Source organism: Cervus elaphus, chromosome 23 (genome assembly GCF_910594005.1).
Source record: "Cervus elaphus chromosome 23, mCerEla1.1, whole genome shotgun sequence".
NCBI classification, from domain to species: Eukaryota; Metazoa; Chordata; class Mammalia; order Artiodactyla; family Cervidae; genus Cervus; species Cervus elaphus.
In genome coordinates this window covers 45082416-45102823 of record NC_057837.1, presented here as the reverse complement: position 1 = coordinate 45102823, position 20408 = coordinate 45082416, and the positions used below count along the sequence as shown (strand labels likewise).

At 57.5% G+C, this 20408-nt stretch overlaps 1 protein-coding gene across 2 annotated transcripts in view; it reads left to right on the top strand.

Moving 5' to 3' along the window:
- Positions 1-20187, top strand: part of LOC122681148 (phosphofructokinase, platelet) — a 50070-nt gene extending 29883 nt beyond the window's left edge. The window contains exons 10-22 of one of the 2 annotated variants that reach the window (XM_043882876.1): positions 534-659; positions 2608-2672; positions 3123-3192; positions 3476-3622; positions 3984-4054; positions 5614-5701; positions 6202-6354; positions 13924-14088; positions 15102-15163; positions 15397-15508; positions 17003-17102; positions 19689-19791; positions 19873-20187. In XM_043882876.1, the coding sequence (XP_043738811.1) occupies positions 534-659; positions 2608-2672; positions 3123-3192; positions 3476-3622; positions 3984-4054; positions 5614-5701; positions 6202-6354; positions 13924-14088; positions 15102-15163; positions 15397-15508; positions 17003-17102; positions 19689-19791; positions 19873-20020 (1410 nt within the window). In that variant the 3' untranslated portion in view covers positions 20021-20187. Of the gene's footprint in view, positions 1-533; positions 660-2607; positions 2673-3122; positions 3193-3475; positions 3623-3983; positions 4055-5613; positions 5702-6201; positions 6355-12411; positions 13833-13923; positions 14089-15101; positions 15164-15396; positions 15509-17002; positions 17103-19688; positions 19792-19872 lie in introns of those variants that run through there. The other variant, XM_043882877.1, reaches the window with a different exon arrangement.
- The last annotated feature ends 221 nt before the right edge of the window (positions 20188-20408 follow it).

The window sequence follows — 20408 nt, the reverse complement described above, 5'->3', positions numbered from 1 at the left end:
TCCCAAGGCAAGGAAAGCTTCTGGGATCGCAAAGGGACCAGGTTGCTACGAAGACTGGGTGGAACCATCAGTGAAGGCATCTCTGCCCACAGTGCTGAGTGACTTTTCCCTGAAGTCCCTGGGAGATCTGCTCACCAGGAGCGTTCCTTGGCCCCCAGCTACCCACTGGGAGACCCCACCAAACATGGGGGACAACACCCAGAAGGTGGAAAGGCAGTTTTCTTGTGCAGGTTTCTAGAAATGGACCCAGGGACCACAGAGACCCAGAGTGCAGTCTCTGTTTCCTGCTTTGCATGCCTCTGAGCCCCCAGCCCCTCTGGCTGGTTCTGACGAATCGAGCTCTTTGTTGGATGGGGGGTTAGAAGTAAGGGGGAAGGACTGAGTGACTAACAGAGACTTGGGGCAGGAGAAGCGAGGGGGAAGCTGAGGATGCAGCTGGTCTTGTCTGAACCAGGCAGGCCTCTGCCCAGGGCAGCAAGCTGGGCTGCAGGTGGGCGGAGGGCTGGCTCTGACCATCGTAATGTCATTTCTAGGCCAGCCGCATGGGGGTGGAGGCCGTGGTTGCCCTTCTTGAGGCCACCCCCGAGACCCCAGCCTGTGTGGTGTCACTGAGCGGGAACCAGGCGGTGAGGCTGCCACTGATGGAGTGCGTACAGATGGTGAGCGCGGGCACGGGCTGGGTTCACCACAGGAGTGAATGACCTTCCCGAGGAACCCCCATCCTAGGGGGATGGATGGCAGAATGGGGGTGTCGGCTCCTGTCTTGGTCCTGTGACATGAGCACACTACGCCACCTCCACAGCAAGTCTAGCCTATCCTATGGGAGGGCATCTTCTGGGCACTTGTGTGCTTCCTGGGAGGCTGGAGACAGCCCAGGAACCAGGGTCTTCACAGGGCAGGAGGGACACCGTCCAGCCTCTCCAGGGTCAGCCCCTCCTGCCCTCCCATCCCTGAGACCCTCACATCTTTGATGTGATATGTAGGGGGGGGGGCCTCCCTCAGGTGACACCCTGACGTGCAGCACCTCCTCAGGCCCATTTCCCAGTGAACTGTCCACTAGGTGAGGCGGCCGTGGAGTTGCATTAGAAACTGTTACCATTTATTTTTCAAAGTCTCTTCATGACTATCAATTTATTTGGTCTTCTCAGTGGCTCTGAGGTGTGTGTATTTTATAATGTGTACAGAGAGGTGATTAAGTCAAGGGACTTGTTGAAAGAAACCTTAGAAACATACTTTCCATAAGCCTGTGGCAGTAAGTGAATCCTGTGTGTGTGCACGTGTGTGCATCTGTGTCTGAGTATGTATCATTCATGTGTGCCTGTGAGTGTGTGTGCAATGTGAGTGTGTGCACGTGCTGTGCATGTATGTGCGTGTGTGCACACATGCCATGCATGTGTATGAGTGTACACGTGTCATGTGCTTATGAGTGTGCACGTCATGCATGTGTGTGCACATGGGGATGTTTGTGCACATTTGTGTCTGTGTACATGTCATGTATGTGTGTATGAGTGTGCACACGCCATGCATGTGTATGAGTGCACACGTGTGTGCATGCATGTGTCATGTATGTGTGCATGCTTGTGTACATATGTCCTGCATGTGTCTGTGTACACACGCTATGCCTGTGTGTATGAGTGTGCACATGATGTGTGCACATGTGCATGTGGGAATGTGTGTGCACACGTGTCTGTGTACACGTCATGTATATGTGTATGAGTGTGCACATCAGGCATGTGTATGAGTGCACGTGTTGTGTGTGCACATGTCATGCATGTGTGTGCATGCCTGTATACACGTCATGCCTGTGTGTGTATGAGTGTGCACATGTCATGTGTGCATGTATGAGTGTGTGCACGTGTCATGCATGTGTGTGCATGTGTCATGTGTGGAGTGTGAGGCTGTGGCTCAGAAGAACAGAACATGGAACAACATGCAGTGGTTTACCGTGAGCACATTCATTTCTTCTGTCCAGTCTCTGTCAGTTTGGAGACAGAGGCGGCTGGTACCACTGGCTTGTCCTCGAACGACCGTGCATTATGGTGTCTCAGCCTGACGGTTGCAAGGCCACAGCCGGCCCCTCCCTGACCAGCTGCTGCTCACTGGGTCTCTTCCTAAGGGCCGGGCGTGTGGTCACCACCACACGGCTGAGGAAACTGAAGTTCAGAGAGAGGGGTGACTTGCCTGGGTCCCAGGGCTGAAAGGGGGAATTGGTGCTGGACCCCAAGTGCTCTGGCTCCAAGACCGCCTGCCCCCAACCCCGTCCCTCTGCCCCTGCTCCCCAGGGAGCGAGGTGGTTTCTGTTTGCTCTTTCCTCACCAGAGTCAAAGGGGGTCATTCAGAGCCTGGCCTGGAAGACTCACCTCCTGGCCTTGCTCTCAGGGGGCAGGATCCCTGAGATCTCAGGACCTACTTACCCTGGCAGTGCCTCTAATCCTTTTCTATGAAGCAGGCTGGGTGGTGGCCAGGTGGTGTGGGCTCGCTGACCCCAGCTGCCGGCTGCAAGTTCGGACCCGAACAAACCCGGGATGGAAGGGCCCAGCTGGTTCTGTGTCCCCGGCCCAGATCCGGGGACACGCTGAGTCCTGACACATTCTTTCTTCCTTACAGACCCAGGAGGTACAAAAGGCAATGGATGAGAGGAGATTTAAGGACGCCGTGCAACTCCGAGGAAGGTGACTATTCTGAAAACTGTTTCCCTGAAGCCTCTGTTTCTCAGCATGTGCCCAGGTCGCGTTGCTTCTGTCTCAACATAAGAAGCCAGAAATGAGACAGGAGGCACTGCTTCTGCTGGTGGATGGTCTGGGTGACTAATTAGAGGGAAATGTGTTTGTTTTTTGGTGAGGTGGGGGTCATTCAGAAGCTGAGATGAGAGAGAGCCTGACTCCTGGCTGCTAGCACTCCAGGAAAGAAACTAGCTGCGTCCTGGACGCAACACCCTCAGCCCTTCACACAGCGTCCATCCCAGTCACTGGGACTGCGTGGGACTCCTCTCCAGACACGAAGCTGGCACCACAGTCAGCCCTGCCCCACGCAGGCATCGTCTGGGGCCCCTTCTCCCCGGGAGAGCCCATCTACTCTGTCCTGCTCTCTAGCCTGTGGTCTGACTCTGGCCTTTGTTCCAGGAGCTTCGAGAACAACCTCAACACCTACAAGCGGCTGGCCATCAAGCTGCCGGACTCTGAGATCCCAAACGTAGGAGACCTTGCCCCCCGCACCCACCTCCCACCACCCTGATCCTCTCCTTTGCCTCAGGCAAGGCCCACGTCCTGCCCGGCTCAGTTCCCGCTTTGCGGAGGCCACCCCTTGCTGCTCCAGTGCATCATTCCCACCCCCGCCCAGCCAGACCTTGCAGCCCTGGAGTCCCCGCGCCAGCCCATCACTTGCACATGCACTCGGGATGCAGCGGTGCCAGGGGGTCGGGGGGGGTGCGCCTAGCCAGTGACCTGCACCCCCCCCCCCGGCCCCCGACTTGCAGAGCAACTGCAATGTGGGCGTCGTGAACGTGGGTGCGCCCGCCGCTGGCATGAATGCAGCCGTGCGCGCCGCCGTGCGTGTGGGCATCTCCGAGGGACACAAGATGTTTGCCGTGTATGATGGATTCGAGGGCTTCGCCAAAGGCCAGGTGGGTCCTGGGGGCACCCACGGGGAAGGGCTTTGGTGAAAGGCAGGTTCTGGATTTCTCAGAGGTGGTGGGGACTGCGTCTCTGGGGTCCCAGAACCGGGGCATTAAGTGGGAAGGGGAGCAGGTGCACGTGAGGTAGTGGGGAGGTGTTCTTGGGATGCTGGCACCCTTAACTATGGGACCTCGGGATCCAGCTCAGGCCCCGGCTCCTCCCACTTCACAGGGAAAGCTGTTTCTTCATGTTCCGCAAATTCTTACAGACACGCAGCCTGTTAGAGGTGCAAACTTTGAGCTGTTTGTAAAGCCTTCTCCTTTCCTTTTTTGTTCACTTCAGTTGTTTCTCTATGTGTTTGCGCCTTAGATAAAGGAAATTGGCTGGGGAGATGTCGGAGGCTGGACGGGCCAAGGCGGCTCCATCCTTGGGACAAAACGGTACTTCTTCCGTCTTGATACTGACCTGCTCTCGGGGAGCAGGGTGCCGCATCGCGGGGAGAGGAACTGTGCGTCATTCATGTCCTGTCTGGGATCCGGGAGGGAAGGGATTGGCACCAGCTCGTGTCCGGGCCACACTCTGGGAGGGACCCAGGCCAGGTGTGGGGAGCCAGTGAGACGTGGCCTTGAAGAGACACCAAGCAAAGGACCTGGGAGGGCTTCCCCGCTGGTCCCTTATTTCCCTCGTCGGTAGAAGCCACTGGTGACAGAAAGCCCTCATCCCGCGTGGGGCAGTGCAGATGCGGGCGCGTAAGCTGTGGTGACCGCGCCCTGCAGAGGAGCTGGATATGGCTCAGTGTCCAGGGAGCCCAGCCACCAGGTCCCCACTGCCCGAGGGAGGACCCGAGGGGCTCCACACAAAACCATAGGTTTCTGAACTGTGGCTGCTCCTGTTGTGGGCACAGTGAGGCCCAGAGGTGTTCCCGCCAAGGTGTTGATTTAACACGAGGCTGTTTGCTCTCTCATCTCTGGGTGCAGCCATCACTGCATGTCCCATGTTATGTGGCAGGACAGTAGTGGGTACCTGGGCTCTAAGGGGTGTTGGATTCCACACAAGTGGTAGCCTGTCGTCCAAAGGAATCATCCCAGCCTCTACCCTGCTCTGAAGCTGGGTACCCTGCCACCAGTGCTCTGCGGAGCTGACCTAGGTGTCCAGAGCTCTTGTGTTCCTGTCCCCCCAGCGCCCTCAGGGATGGTGTTTTGATGGCGGAGCTCCATGCAGGGAATGGGGCCCCCTGGCTGCCTCCTGGGCCTCTTCAGACCAAGTGTGATACCCCAACTCGTCTGTTTCATGAGCCCCCCATCCCAGGGGTTGCTCTGGGGGCAGCGGGGCTGGAGGAGTGGCTGGCAGCATGTTCTCACGATGCTTAGATGCTGGGGGACCTTCTAGTCGACTCTACATCCACTCATGTGCCGTGAGCACCCAGCCCTATGACCTCTGTACACCTTCCCCGAGTGAAGCCCACCCCAAGTGAAGCCATGATGCCCAGGGGGCACAGCAAAAAGGTCAGGGTGGGGGCCGGGTGGGCTCTCTTGATGGCCGAGTATCCTTTGCCTCCTCCACTTGCGGCCGTGTGTGGACAGAGGGTGGAACAGGACAAGGTGAACAGGTGTGCATGCAGGTGACTTTGAGTGAGATTACTCTGGATGAATTGTGTGTACTCTGTACGTGACTCGAGAACTGGATGTTTCCATCCAGACGATTACTGCTGTGAACATTTGATAGCTTCCATGGTTCACCATGTCCCTAACCAAGCAGTGGGGGTTTCTGAGGTCCAGCTGTGAGGCAGCAGCAAAGTTTCTTCCCATTTTCTTTTGAAAAGACCCTCTTTTGAGACCTGACTCCTGGCCGCGCCCACCGTGGGTGGCTCCCCAGCCACGCTGTCCCCCAGCCATGTGGCCTGGGGTGCCTCCTGCCCGTGAGTGTCATGCCACTTGGCCTCAGAGGGTGGGGCGCAGAGAGGGGTCCTGCCTGAGCTCGCCCCCTTGAACCTCCCCAGCACCCTCCCTGGGAAGTACCTGGAGGACATCGCAGCGCAGATGCGAACCCACAGCATCAACGCACTCTTGATCATTGGTGGATTCGAGGTACGTCTGCTCCTCTGCTGGCCAGCACTGCGGGTTTGAGAGGGGACCCCGCGCCAGCTCCTGTGAGTGCCCTGCCCTTGGCTCCTCGTCGGGACCGGGGGCCATGGAGCCGCGGGCCCAGATGCCACTGAACACTGGTGATGCAGAACTCAGGGCCACTCGCCTACCCGACCCCGTGGCTGGGCTGTCTGCTCAGTGAGTCCTCACGTCTGCCGGGTCTGTGGAGATGACCCTCTCTCTCGAGCTGGCAGCCCATTGGTTACTCAGAGAGGAAGGCAGTTATGGGGCCAAATCTTTTAACTACCTGTTGGATTGTCCACCTTCGTTTTTAAAATCAGCCTCATGATGACCTTGACATTTCCTTTAAAGAAAACATGAGAACCTCAAACAGTCAGACGCTTGCCCGTGAGCAGCTTAGTCTTGCCCTGGGCCGACGCCCGGATAGAAATGCATGGCCACCCACCACCCACCCGCCCCCCACCTCACACACTCACCCGCAGGCCTACCTGGGGCTGCTGGAGCTGTTGGCTGCCCGGGAGAAGCACGAGGAGTTCTGTGTCCCCATGGTCATGGTCCCTGCCACCGTCTCCAACAACGTGCCCGGCTCCGACTTCAGCATCGGGGCGGACACCGCCCTCAACACCATCACCGATGTGAGTGTGGGCAGCAGGGCAGGGGCTGTGGAACTAACCTGGGCGCTGGCCCTCTTTTATGTACCGTGTGCTCGAGACAGGCTGGTCCCGGGGTCTGCTGAAAAGTTTTTCTTTTTTAAAATAAAGGGATGTTCCTGGCGGCCCAGTGGCTAAGACTCCACGCTCCCGAGGCAGTGGGTGCAGGTTTGATCCCTGATTGGGGAACTATGGTTTTGCATGCTGACACGGCCAAAAAAGAGAAAAAAAAAAGTTTGACAATCTACAATTCGGCCCCCAAAGATTTTCACCTCTGTTTCCCTTTGCTGCAGTTGGGGTGACATCATCTGTAGTTCAGCTAGTTTTGAGTCACAGTGATGTGGATATTTGATTAAACCCACCCCCTTTGTTTTTTGGCTGAGCTAAATTTCCCCCAAGCCTATAACACGTTATTGTGTTATTGTGATGAAACCTGGGTCCAGGGGCCTGTGCTTTGATGTTTGAGGGTAGGAGCTGGACTGAAGATTTTGTGAGTTCATTCACTGACCTGGATCTTTTTAAATAATTGTCCTCCTTCTCCTGTTTGTGGACTGGGGATGATAAACCATATGTAAAAGAATACTGATGGTACCTGAATGTTTTTTTATCCTCCTAAAGTCCATAGAAAGCATAGAAATACATTTTAATTATCATAAATTTAAATCATACTTGGGAAATGGCTTGGGCGTTTGAAGATCAGTGAGGATCAGAATGCATAGCTCTTTTTTTTTTTCTTCCAATTCAGTGTCTAGAATATTCTGGTAAATTCTCATGTTTTATTTTCCTTGGGAGACACAGGCCTTGTGGCTGTGTTTCTAGCTTTTTCCCCTTAAACCAATGGGCATCAAATCTGTCTCTAGTGCCGGTAAATAAAAGAAAAGCTTGTAAAGTAGGATGTATGCGGTAAGCGGTGCTTGGTGCTGGTTCCTTGCTTTCCTGAACCTCTTCAACTTTCTGCAGTCTCTGTACTAAAAAGCCTTCCGGCGTGGCCTTGGCCGGTGTCCGCGTGCTGGACCTCCTCACCCGTGTGCCCGCCCCTTGTGCCCCCGGGGATGCCGTCTGTACTTCCACTGCCGTGGGACTAACTCAGCCTCTGACCGCTCGCTGCTCAAGGTCTGAGTTGAAAGGTCGTGTGTCATTACTGCTCCCGCGTAGCTGGGTCTGAGTGCTCTTGCCACGCTTGCAGTAGAAGCAGCCGGAGTTCGTGTCCTAATTGTCGCCTAACGAGACCCCGGGGGTGGCAGGAGCTCTGGGGGCGGTCGTTGGTGGGTCCTGACCAGGGTCGGTGTGTGTCCCCTGTGACCTTCCACACACTCTCAGCAGGACAGGGTGATCCCACTTCTTCATCCCAGGCTCCTCTGCTACGAAGAGTTACTTTTCCAAGTGATAGAGAGTCCCTACACGTGGGTTGTTGAAAATCTGAAAACTAGGACAGGTCTGGGGAAATTCCACATGGTCCATCCTGCTTCCCTTCAAGGGGTTTTGAGATTTATTACATGGCCCTTAACACTCAGGCTTTTCTTTACTGGAGCTTCTCGGAGCCAGGTCACTGTTGGTGAGGGGCCAGGGCCGCCCCACAAAATTGGGGTTGCTGCTCTGCTGCTACGTTCGTGCCTAGTGGTCAGGCGGTGGTTGGGATGACCCCGTGCTGGGCCTGATCAGTGGGTCCCGGAGCTGCGGGATGGGAGGCCGACTGGATCCTCAGCTTGTGTGTGTTGAGCCGCAGTGCAGTTCAGTCTCTCAGGAGGCCTGGGTTTGGTTGGCCCTCGGCTGGGCCAGGTACATTCAAGAAAGGGGCAGCAGGCAGAAGCGTGCTGGGGGAGGGCTCGAGGGTCATCGTTCCCAAGTCTCCCCTGGAGGCAGGAGGCTCTCGGGCTTCCAGAGCCAGCTCAGCGTCTGTTCGTCTGTCTGGTCCACCGTGCTCTCAGGACAGGCCTCTGTGGCCTGGGATCTGGGGTCTGGATGGTGGCATTGCCACCTCCTGGCCTCGGGGACAGCCTCAGGCACCTCCTGTCCCAGCCGCTCTCTTCCACTCACAGGCCAGGGTGGTCTGGCGGTGACTTTGTCCCCAAAGTCTGCGATATTTGGGGACACCCTGGCCGTCAGAACTGGGCGGCAGGGGGTGGGGAGGTGGGGCATGGTGTCTGGTTAGTATCGGCCTGGATGCTGCTGACCCCGTGATGTCAGGATGACCCCGCAGCCTGGGGTCCTCAGCTGGAATATCCCAGGGGGCCGAGGGGGTGAACCCTGAGGTGACCTGGTGTCAGGTGGCACATCCTCTGGACACTTAACCCTTGTCCTCACGTCCCCTCCTCGTCAGTCTGTGTGCTGAGCTTATGGATGCATTCCTGGAAACAGATCCCAGGGGACTTACTCCATCACGAGGTCCCAGGGTCCTGGGGTAGCGCTGGTCCTCAGGGCTCGGGTTCAGAGAGTCTGAAACCAAAGCGGGGGCTGTGTCTCCTCCTCTGGGCCGCACACTGGTCCCCTTCGGAGCCACAGCTGATATGAGCTCAATGCTGCCCAGGCGGCTGGCTCACCCAGCATTGCCCCCAGGACCCTGGGCTTATGTCCTAGGCAGGGTTCTCCTGGCTCTGAGTGTCCGTCTCATTCTCCAGAGATCAGAGGAAAAGCAGGGAGTGATGGGGGTCAGAGAGAGGGTGGGAAGAACGAACAGGTGGAGAACCACCGTCAGATTTCAAGGTGTCGGTGCCCTGCCCATCTCCTGTGCTGGGTGCCCCCCACCCAGAGCATCCTGGGGGGTGCAGCCAGCCTGGGAGCCCGTCTAACCAGAGGGCTCACCACCCCTCCATCCAGCGGGCATCCGGGCAGCCCCACGGCGGCCCTGAGCTGCATGGGGGCTGGGGAGGTTCCCCGTGGGGATCTGGGCTGGACTGTGGGGGGGGTGATTGAGGATGGTGGTGGGGCACGGGGCTGGTGAGCAACCCCCTGACCTTCCTCATGGCCGCTCCCTGGACTCACCCAGCGTGGGCCCACCATCCACACCTCCTAGGGCCGTAGCCCCCAGAACCCAGCCTGTCTGGGAGTCTGGGGATGGAAGGGGCAGGGCCAGCAGAGAGCCACGCTTTCCGGAAAGCCCGGGTCATCCTGCTGGGAATTCCCCGCACAAGGCGTCGGAAGTGGCTCCAAGTGGGAGGAATAAAGATGGGGGCAGAGGCCGGGTTCTGTGAGCGTCTGGCCATGGGGCACTGTGGCCTCAGGGGTGGGTGGTGGACCGGGACACTAACAAGCTACTTGCACTAACGCGGAGGTGGGAGGTCTGGGCCCCGGTTGTGTGCTTGAGAGCAGCACGCTTTTCTGACATCGGAGCCCAACGGTTTCCCGGGGATCCCGAACCCCGCCGTGGGCTCTCTGTGAGGGTCACATGGCCGGGGCGGAGGGGGCTCTGCGGGCATCCGCTTCCCCACTACCTCTCCGAGGGGTCCTGGCAGCCTGGCCCCTAAGGTCCCACCAAGTGGCCGCCCGCATCTCCTCCTGATGCCAGAAAGGCCTGGCTGCTCGTCCACCACTAACCCCGCGCCGCCTTGGCCCTGCTCTGCTGCCCACCTGCCCAAGCCTGTGTTCTCTGGGCCTGTACCCGAGTCCCTCCTGCTGGTCTCCCCTGCACCCCGAGTCCCCCCTGCTGGTCTCCCCTGCACCCCGAGTCCCCCTGCTGGTCCCCTGCACCCCGAGTCCCCCTGCTGGTCTCCCCTGCACCCCGAGTCCCCCCTGCTGGTCTCCCCTGCATCCCAAGTCCCCCCTGCTGGTCTCCCCTGCACCCCGAGTCCCCCAGTGCTGGCCTCCCCTGCACCCAGAGTCCCCACTGCTGGTCTCCCCTGCATCCCGAGTCCCCACTGCTGGTCTCCCCTGCACCCCGAGACCCCCCGTGCTGATCTCCCCTGCACCCCGAGTCCCCCACTGCTGGTCTCCCCTGCACCCCAAGTCCCCCCGCTGGTCTCCCCTGCACCCCAAGTCCCCCCTGCTGGTCTCCCCTGCACCCCAAGTCCCCCTGCTGGTCTCCCCTGCACCCCGAGTCCCCCACTGCTGGTCTCCCCTGCACCCAGAGTCCCCCCTGCTGGTCTCCCCTGCACCCCGAGTCCCAGTGCTGGTCTCCCCTGCACCCAGAGCCCCCCCTGCTGGTCTCCCCTGCACCCCAAGTCCCCCCTGCTGGTCTCCCCTGCACCCCAAGTCCCCCTGCTGGTCTCCCCTGCACCCCGAGTCCCAGTGCTGGTCTCCCCTGCACCCAGAGCCCCCCCTGCTGGTCTCCCCTGCACCCTGAGTCCCCCAGTGCTGGTCTCCCCTGCACCCCGAGTCCCCCAGTGCTGATCTCCCCTGCACCCCGAGTCCCCCAGTGCTGGTCTCCCCTGCACCCAGAATCCCACTGCTGGTCTCCCCTGCACCCCGAGTCCCCCACTGCTGGTCTCCCCTGCACCCCGAGTCCCCCTGCTGGTCTCCCCCGCACCCCGAGTCCCCCACTGCTGGTCTCCCCTGCACCCCGAGTCCCCACTGCTGGTCTCCCCTGCACCCCGAGTCCCACTGCTGGTCTCCCCTGCACCCCGAGTCCCACTGCTGGTCTCCCCTGCACCCCGAGTCCCCCACTGCTGGTCTCCCCTGCACCCCGAGTCCCCCACTGCTGGTCTCCCCTGCACCCTGAGTCCCACTGCTGGTCTCGCCTGCACCCCGAGTCCCACTGCTGGTCTCCCCTGCACCCTGAGTCCCACTGCTGGTCTCCCCTGCACCCAGAGTCCCCACTGTTAGTCTCCCCTGCATCCCGAGTCCCACTGCTGGTCTCCCCTGCACCCAGAGTCCCCCCTGCTGGTCTCCCCTGCACCCCAAGTCCCCCTGCTGGTCTCCCCTGCACCCCGAGTCCCCCACTGCTGGTCTCCCCTGCACCCAGAGTCCCCACTGCTGGTCTCCCCTGCACCCCGAGTCCCAGTGCTGGTCTCCCCTGCACCCAGAGTCCCCACTGCTGGTCTCCCCTGCACCCCGAGTCCCCCAGTGCTGGTCTCCCCTGCACCCCGAGTCCCCCCTGCTGGTCTCCCCTGCACCCCGAGTCCCAGTGCTGGTCTCCCCTGCACCCAGAGCCCCCCCTGCTGGTCTCCCCTGCACCCTGAGTCCCCCAGTGCTGGTCTCCCCTGCACCCCAAGTCCCCCAGTGCTGATCTCCCCTGCACCCCGAGTCCCCCAGTGCTGGTCTCCCCTGCACCCCGAGTCCCCCAGTGCTGGTCTCCCCTGCACCCAGAATCCCACTGCTGGTCTCCCCTGCACCCCGAGTCCCCCACTGCTGGTCTCCCCTGCACCCCGAGCCCCCCTGCTGGTCTCCCCTGCACCCCGAGTCCCCCACTGCTGGTCCCCCCTGCACCCCGAGTCCCCACTGCTGGTCTCCCCTGCACCCCGAGTCCCACTGCTGGTCTCCCCTGCACCCCGAGTCCCACTGCTGGTCTCCCCTGCACCCCGAGTCCCCCACTGCTGGTCTCCCCTGCACCCCGAGTCCCCCACTGCTGGTCTCCCCTGCACCCCGAGTCCCACTGCTGGTCTCGCCTGCACCCCGAGTCCCACTGCTGGTCTCCCCTGCACCCTGAGTCCCACTGCTGGTCTCCCCTGCACCCTGAGTCCCACTGCTGGTCTCCCCTGCACCCAGAGTCCCCACTGTTAGTCTCCCCTGCATCCCGAGTCCCACTGCTGGTCTCCCCTGCACCCAGAGTCCCCACTGCTGGTCTCCCCTGCACCCCGAGTCCCACTGCTGGTCTCCCCTGCACCCCGAGTCCCCCAGTGCTGGTCTCCCCTGCACCCTGAGTCCCCCAGTGCTGGTCTCCCCTGCACCCCGAGTCTCCCCTGCTGGTCTCCCCTGCACCCCGAGACCCCCAGTGCTTATCTCCCCTGTACCCCGAGTCCCCCACTGCTGGTCTTCCCCTGTACCCCAAGCCCCCTGCTGGTCTCCCCCTGCACCCTGAGCCCCCCTAGGTCTCTCCCCTGCAGCTTCCTCCCCATTGGCCATCATGGATGTGGGTTCCCTGCTGACCTGCCCCCCCGCTCCGCTCAGGCTTTCCAGAGCTTGCTGGCGCTGTCGAAGGAACGCGACAGCCACCCTGAGTTTTGCATCCCCGTTTGTATGGTGCCCGCCACCATTAGCAACAACGTCCCAGGCACAGACCTGAGCATAGGCTGTGACACGTGCCTGAACGTGATTGTGGAGGTAAGATCTTCGCATTTGCTCAAGGAGACGGCCCGTCAGGGGTCCCGTAGGGTCTGTCTTTCCCACTCAAGGAGAACCGGAACGGGGACCTGTTGGATGTTCCAGGGTGAATGAGCCCTGTTTCTCATCAGCTTGGGTTAGCACACAGTTTCTGCCCGGCCTGTCTCGCAGAGCCCACCTGTGCCAACTTGCAGTGGGCTGTTCCCTTGGGGGGCTCTCGGTGAGCCTGCTCCTGCCTACCAGGACAAAAGCCCTGAGGTGCCCCCAGGTGACCAGCGGCAGCGTGGTGTTGGAGGAGACAGAACGCAGAGCAAGGGGGTGGGCAGAGGGACCCGGTGCTGGGGGTATGAGAGTCCAGTGGAGCCTGGGTCACAGGGAGGTGGGGAGGAGACGCCCTTCCTGAGGGGCTTCACCCACAGTCCCTTCCAGCCCCTTCCAAGTGGGCCCTCAGCAGGCCGGTGTCACCCAGGCTCCGAGAGACCAGCATCTCCAATCCTTGCCCACCTGGCATCCATCGGCACTGACCCTTGCCCATCGGCACCCTGCTGCCTGGCCTGTGCCGTGGGCAGTGGGACCCGTGTCCTCCCCCAGCGGGGACCAGGTGCAGACCCCCCTCTGCTGGAGGGTTCCCGTCTCAGCTGGGCACAGAGCCCCAGTAAACGGGCACGTCCGGGTGGGGCCGAGACTTGGGTGCGTGGGCCTCACAGGAGGGGCTTTGCTGGCTGGTGGAGATAGCTGCTGTTCTGGGTCAGGAGGGGAGCCCATGAGACCTGCAGCCCAGGGGGCCTGTGCATCCCCCAACCTGAATTCCTGAGACAGAGGCCAGGCAGGCAGGTCTTAGTGCTCAAATGCCGCATGAAGGACCCGTGGACACCGCAGCCCTGTGGGTCTCCCCACCCAGCCAGTCACCCCCAGGCCTGAGCACCAGGAGGACAAGGTGGGCACGTTGACGTGGTTTCTTTTCCTGTCTGGGCTCCTAGAGAACGTGGAGCTTCCCAGCTGCTGAAGTGCACCCTGGGTTTGGATGAGATCAGTCTGTTTTGGGGGAGGGTGGTGATCCATCACAGACACTGGAGGGGTCATCAGGGGTGACGGAATGGGGCCCGTCTGTCATCACAGTGCTTGTCCACGTTTAAAGCAAAGTCTTCAAGCAAAGGTCTCCCTGCTGGTGGTGGTACACTTGGGTGCACAAAGCCTTCTTCCCCCTATGTGTCCCGGAGTGTTTCAGGAGAAAACAGAGCAGGGACATGCCTGCTGATGAGCCCTGAGAGGCCAGGGCCCAGGGCTCAGCACACCGCCCGAGGTCAGGGCCGGCCACGGAGCGGTGTCCGCGTCTCCTGACTGTGTCCCCTTGTGCAGACGTGCGACCGCATCAAGCAGTCGGCCAGCGGGACCAAGCGGCGCGTGTTCATCATCGAGACCATGGGCGGCTTCTGTGGCTACCTGGCCAACATGGGGGGACTGGCGGCTGGCGCAGACGCTGCCTACATCTTCGAGGAGCCCTTCGACATCCGGGACCTGCAGGTGCGTGGACGTGGGGCCCCGGGGGTCGCTGCCCGACAGGTCCAGGGTCTCAGGAAACCCCACCCCCCGACGTCGAAGACACCAGGGAGGCACTGTGAGCTCTATGGGCGGGGACAGGGCGACCCCTGGCACAGGTTCCGGGGTACCTGCTGCTTGTACCCCAAGCTTGTTACTCTCTTACACACTCACCTGGGAAGCAGTTAACGCCCTCCCTGGAGGCCCTACACTTGCAGGGACACTGACGTGCTAGGCGCCTGGGGCCTTGCCGGCTCATGGCCACCACGTCCAGGCCTCGGGTGCGCAGGCGGCCAGAGCTCGGGGTCCCTGTGGGTCTGAGCTGGGGGAACTGTGCAGCACTGGAGGACAGACCCCCACCCGGAGGAGCCCCTGGTCCCCTGTGGCCCAGGACACGGGGAGGACGATGTGGGGAGGGCTGCCCAGTGCCCCTGGGGAGGCTTGCCCTGGCCAGGACGCAGCCGAGGGAAGTGTTGCCCGCAAAATCAGGACAGGAAACTCAGTCTGCCTACTCTTCTGCAGCCGGCTTCCTTTGGAACCTATGCTCATGTGTCCTCACTCCCTTTTTCTTGCACACATCCTCTCTCAAGCTGTGTTCTTCCTTGGAAAATTCTCGTGCCTGAACGTGCCTGTTAGGCAGGGTCAGGAGTCTCTGTGTAAAGCCGGGTGACAGCCGTGTTCCTCTGAGATAGCAGGGGCAGGTGTTGGCCAGGGGCGTGGGGAACAGCCTTAGGTGAGCACACAGTGACGTGTCCATGGGACGGCTCACCTCTCAGTCGCCTCTGGACACCGAGCGGTGCACTGACGCCATGACCCCCTCCCCTCGCCGCGGCTGCGGTCTCCGTGGGCCGCTGTCCCCAGTGGGTATCACTAGCTGACACGTCACTGTCCACTGTCCCCTCTGCCATGAGGTCAGCTCAGAGCAGCCACGCCGGCTACACTTGGGGCAGTGCCCGGCACACAGCAGGCGACTAATCACAGTGTCCTGACTTTCCTAGTCCAACGTGGAGCACCTGACGGAGAAGATGAAGACCAGCATCCAGAGGGGGCTCGTGCTCAGGTAACGGCCCGCGGCCCCTGAACGCGGCTACTCCTCCTCCGCACGGGCTTGCTCTGCTCCGCGTTCAGACTAGCTGGCGTTTAAGTGACTCAAGGGCCATTTTTAGAGATCCAGTTTTGCTTGGTTGTCAGTTTCTAAGATTCAGTGGTTTCTGTCATGATTCCACCACAGTGATAAGGAGCGAGGGTGGCATGGTTGCCGGGGCAGGACGATCCTGGGCTCGTGTGTTGCAGGAATGAGAACTGCAGCGAGAACTACACCACCGACTTCATCTACCAGCTCTACTCTGAGGAGGGCAAAGGCGTATTTGACTGCAGGAAGAATGTGCTGGGCCACATGCAGCAGGTGGGCTGTGGGCGGGGCATGGCCACACCCCTGTTCTCACTTGGATGGCCTGTGTTAGCCCTTTTGTAAAAAGGAAGTGTATTCCTAAGTTAGTTCCACAGTGATTAAAATCAGCATCTGAACTATGTCATTATACCAGCGATCATCAGCCTCAGGAACACTTTGTGTTCTGACAGTTGAGCAGATAGGCTTTGTCAGAAAACCGTCCAATTCCATATACATAGTGACACCAGCTAAGTGAAAAGATGTGTTCAAATTAAGTACTTGATTCAGTCAGTCAATTCAGTCGCTCAGTCATGTCTGACTCTTTGCCACCCCTTGGAATGCAGTACGCCAGGCCTCCCAATCCATCACCAACTCTTGGAGCTTACTCAAACACATGTCCATTGAGTCGGTGATGCCATCCAACCACCTCATCCTCTGTCGTCCCCTTCTCCTTCTGCCTTCAATCTTTCCCAGCATCAAGGTCTTTTCCAGTGAGTCAGTTCTTCACATCAGGTGGCCAAAGTATTGGAGTTTCAGCTTCAGCATCAGTCCTTCAATGAATATTCAGGACTGATTTCCTTTAGGATGGACTGGTTGGAGCTCCTTGCAGTACAGGGGACTCTCAAGAGTCTTCTCCAACACCACAGTTCAAAAGCATCAATTCTTCGGCACTCAGCTTTCTTTAGAGTTCAGCTGTCACATCCATACATGACAACTGGAAGAATCATAGCTTTGACTAGATGGACCTTTGTTGGCAAAGTAATGTCTCTGCTTTTTAATACGCTGTCTAGGTTGGTCATAACTTTTCTTCAGTAGTTTGATTCAGTATCAGGCCTTCATACCCATTTAAACTGGAGTGTCAGGCAAATGACAATTCTTCAAGACCTGCGTGAAATCAGAGTGATTTGGACATAATCTTGGGGTATGCACGTCAGCACACCCCAGACAGTGCAGGCGGTGGGAGTGGAGTCACGGGACCCGGTCCCCCTGACAGCAGGCCTGCCCGTCACGTCTCAGTCCCTGTCTCAGGAGCTTGTAGTTCAGGGTCCATAAACTCACTGACTATCCTGAAGTTACACGATGGTGTGTATGGTGGGCGTATGTAGGTCTTTCTGAAAGCGAGCCCAGAAAGTGAGCCCAGAGAGTGGACCAGCTTCTTAAGAGAACTGTGACTCTTCCCCACGGCCTCCCCAAGGCAAGCTGAAGGGGTCCTGATGAAGATGCTGACATAAGGGGTCTAGTTGATTAAAAGCCGCCTCCTCTCGAAGCAGTGACACCTGACCGGGGGGTTTTGGCTGCAGGAGTGACAGGGTTTCTTATGGTTTGTTTGATCCCAGCCACATACAAGGAGATAGAAACAGACCCCCCAAACTTGTACTTACAAACCATAGAGTTTCTTAGAAATAGGACGTGAATTTTGTTAGTCATTGTAACTTCTGTTCCATTTTAAAAGCTAACAGCCAGGAAGGTGCTGGTGTCTAACTCTCATGTAACTCTGACCACCCACAGGGTGGGGCGCCTTCTCCGTTTGACAGAAACTTTGGAACCAAAATTTCCGCCAGAGCCATGCAGTGGATCAGCTCGAAGCTGAGGGAGTCCGCAGGGAAAGGTACCGAGTGGTGGCAGGCGGCGTGGGTTGGGAGGGCCGTGCTCTGCGCGGGCGCGTTTCTGCCCTGAGTCCATCTGGCCTTGGGCTGCACATGACTTCTGCGGCTGCTGCCTGTGACTCAGGTTATAACTAGGAATAAATGTACTTAAGGAAACAGAATGCTAATTACTGCAGGAGGCGCTCCGCTCATGTAGGAAGAAACTGCCTGCTCTCAGGGCCCCAGACCCGCTGTGACCTTCGTTTCTCTGCTGTGCTGACAGTGTGTTGGCTTTTACCTAAGACGCTTGGCACCTTCCATTATTCCTTTATGGCCTCTCTTTTTGGGGAAGACGGCAAGGGATGGAGAGGCTCCTGGCTGGCTTCCTCCCCGGTGGGTCCTCCCTCCACCTCTGAGCCCCTTCCCAGGGCAGCAGCCTTGCAATCGTTCCTTCAGGGTCTGACTTTGCAGGATTAAACCTTCAAAGGCTCTGGTTTTGTGGTTTACATGAGGGGAGCTGGTCTCTGATATGGCCTGGGACCCACCTGGCCCTGAGCGACTGGCCCCGTGGTCAGAGTCGCTGCCCAGGCCCAGCTAGGCCAGTTCTCCAGAATAGTCTTGCCCACCACATGCTCACTGGTGGGACCCTGCCCTACCTGGGGTCACCCATCCGTGTCACCTCTGAGCTGTTGCTGTGATGGTGGATGTCCGATCCCCCTGTGGATGCCAGAGGCTGATCCTCCAGGTCAGCAGGGAGATGCCAGGCCCCTCCTGCTGGTCCAGCACTCTTGTTTATTCTGTTACCGCTTCATTTCATCTGATTGTTTGGGCTGTGTTATTTCCTAGAATTTAAAAACATTTTAAGAATTTTTGATATTGTATGTTGGAGAAGGCCATGTTTTATATTCTGTGAGTCACAGGTTGCAAACATGTATCTCCCATTTGGCAAACCCTGTCGTTTTCTGTTAAGGTTATCTTTTAATGAAGAAGTCTTAATTTAGTAATGTAGTCAGTTTTTTTAACTTTGTCCTTGAAGGTTTGAGCTTTTTGTTACTAAAATATTCACCTTTCACATTTGGTTTTTAGCCCACTTGAACTGGTATAACATGTAAGGTCTAATTTTTTTCCATGTGAATAATTACTTGGGTGCTGGCCACTGAAAAATCCATTCCCCACTAATATGCAGTACAATTAATCTCCATCCAAGAACAGGAAACCAGAAACTTAAGGGACTGTTTCTGGCTTGTTTGGTTCTTTTTTGGCAGTTAGCAATCTTGCCAATATTCCAGCTTGACGATTACTGTCACCAGGTAGTCCTACCTGGGCTTTCTTCCAGCTTCAGCTATTCCTGACTCTTTGTGTCCATCAGTTCTGTTGGAGTTTTGGAGGTGGGGATTACATGTAAATAACAAATGACATAAATAACGAATAATTTGGAAGAAGAACTGACTTTTTAAAAATATTTATCTTCTAATTCATGAACAATTTAATCTCCATATTTTTAGACCCTTTGTTACTAAAGCATTATTTTTCATAAAGCTATTGACTATAAGTTTATTCCTGACTTAGTGATTTTAAAAATATCTTACTGTAAAGGGTATTATAATTTCTTACTGCTGGCGTACAGAAATACAACTTATTTTTATACACTGATGTAAACTGTAGTAATTATGCGTAAATGCATCTTTTCTTGGTTTTCTCACAGCATCTGCATGGATGTGTCTTATCTTGGTTTTCTCACACACAGCATCTGCATGGACGCGTCTTGGCTTTTACACACAGCATCCGCATAGATGCATCTTTTCTTGGTTTTCTCACACACAGCATCTGCATGATGTGACTTTTCTTGGTTTTCTCACACACAGCATCTGCACGGATGCATCTTTTCTTGGTTTTTACACACACAGCACCTGTATGTAAATCTTTGTTCTTGACTTTTTGTGGATGAGTTTCCTCCAGAGAAACCCCAACAGACGCAGTGACAGAACTCCTGTCTTGTCTCCTGGATAACACAGGGAACACTTCAGTGCTTCATTACTCAGAATCTCACTAATATTTAAGTGAAGTCTTTCTGCAACTTATTTGCTGATGGTCTTTGGTGGATACTGGATGCTTTGATGTTCACTAAGGATTGTTTCAGTTGTGACAGCTAGGACACACTTTTGCATTGAATGAGATGGATGGTCCCTTGAATTTTCTTTAGCTGATTTGCTCATGTTACATTCACCTTGCCTCCTTGGGGTGTACCCCCAACACCCGTAGGCTGCATCCCCTGTTCCCCTCTGTGTAGAGGACAGGCTTGTTCTAGCATCCAATGGGCCTCGGGGTTCCCTGGGGAGAGCGTTTCTAAGAGTCCTGATTTTGGATGTTTGATAAACCTCTGCCTGTGTCCCGGCTGTGCTTCTGCTGTAGGGAGAGCTGATGGCTGCATGTCTTCCATGTTTACAGACCTGCTTTTGTTTGAATCTGGGTATGAAAATAGACAATTTACCCTCTTCTCTGTAGTGCCTATAGCTCTCCGTGCCCCCTGCTCTCCAGACCTTGGTTATTTGTGCCAATACCTAGACCTCATCTCTCCCTTTCTTACATCATCTTTCTACCTTTCATAGGAAAAAAATTTTTAAGTGACGACTCTGTGTGTGTGCTGGGAATCAGCAAGAGAAAACTGCTCTTCCAGCCCGTGGCGGAGCTGAAGAAGGAGACAGACTTCGAGTAAGCGCCTGAGGTCAGGGGCGGGTGGGGGGAGGCCTGCCGGGTGGGCCCCACCCCAGCTCAGCCTGGTCTCCCCCGCAGGCACCGGATCCCCAAGGAGCAGTGGTGGTTGAAGCTGCGGCCCCTCATGAAGATCCTGGCCAAGTACAAGGTCAGCTTCGAGGTGTCGGATGCCAGCCAGCTGGAGCCTGTGCAGCCCCGGGGCCCCGAGGAGCCGGCCGCTATCTAGCTGCTGCCCGCTTGCTGTCGTGGTCCAGTTATTTATGAGCACTTTACGCGAGCATCGTCCACGTGAAGCCTGACCCCAGGCCCTGGTGCACGGGCCACCTGTGCTGTCCTGTCTCCTGCTTCACAACCTGCGGATCCCGCAGAATTAAACGTTTGCTACAACTCCAACCACCATGCCCAGTGTCTTTATTTTACGTGGGAGTTGAACCTCGGGGTGTGCGGGCAGCTCTTAGGGTTCTGTTGGCAGAAACAGGCAGGTGTTTTCTAGGGAATCGGACCTGACCACAGGCAAGGCAAAGTCACTGGAGGAAATAGGCGGTGCTCTGACCTGCAACACGTGGGTGATGCCCAGCGCACAGATGGCCCTGGACCAGGGAAGGCAATGCTGC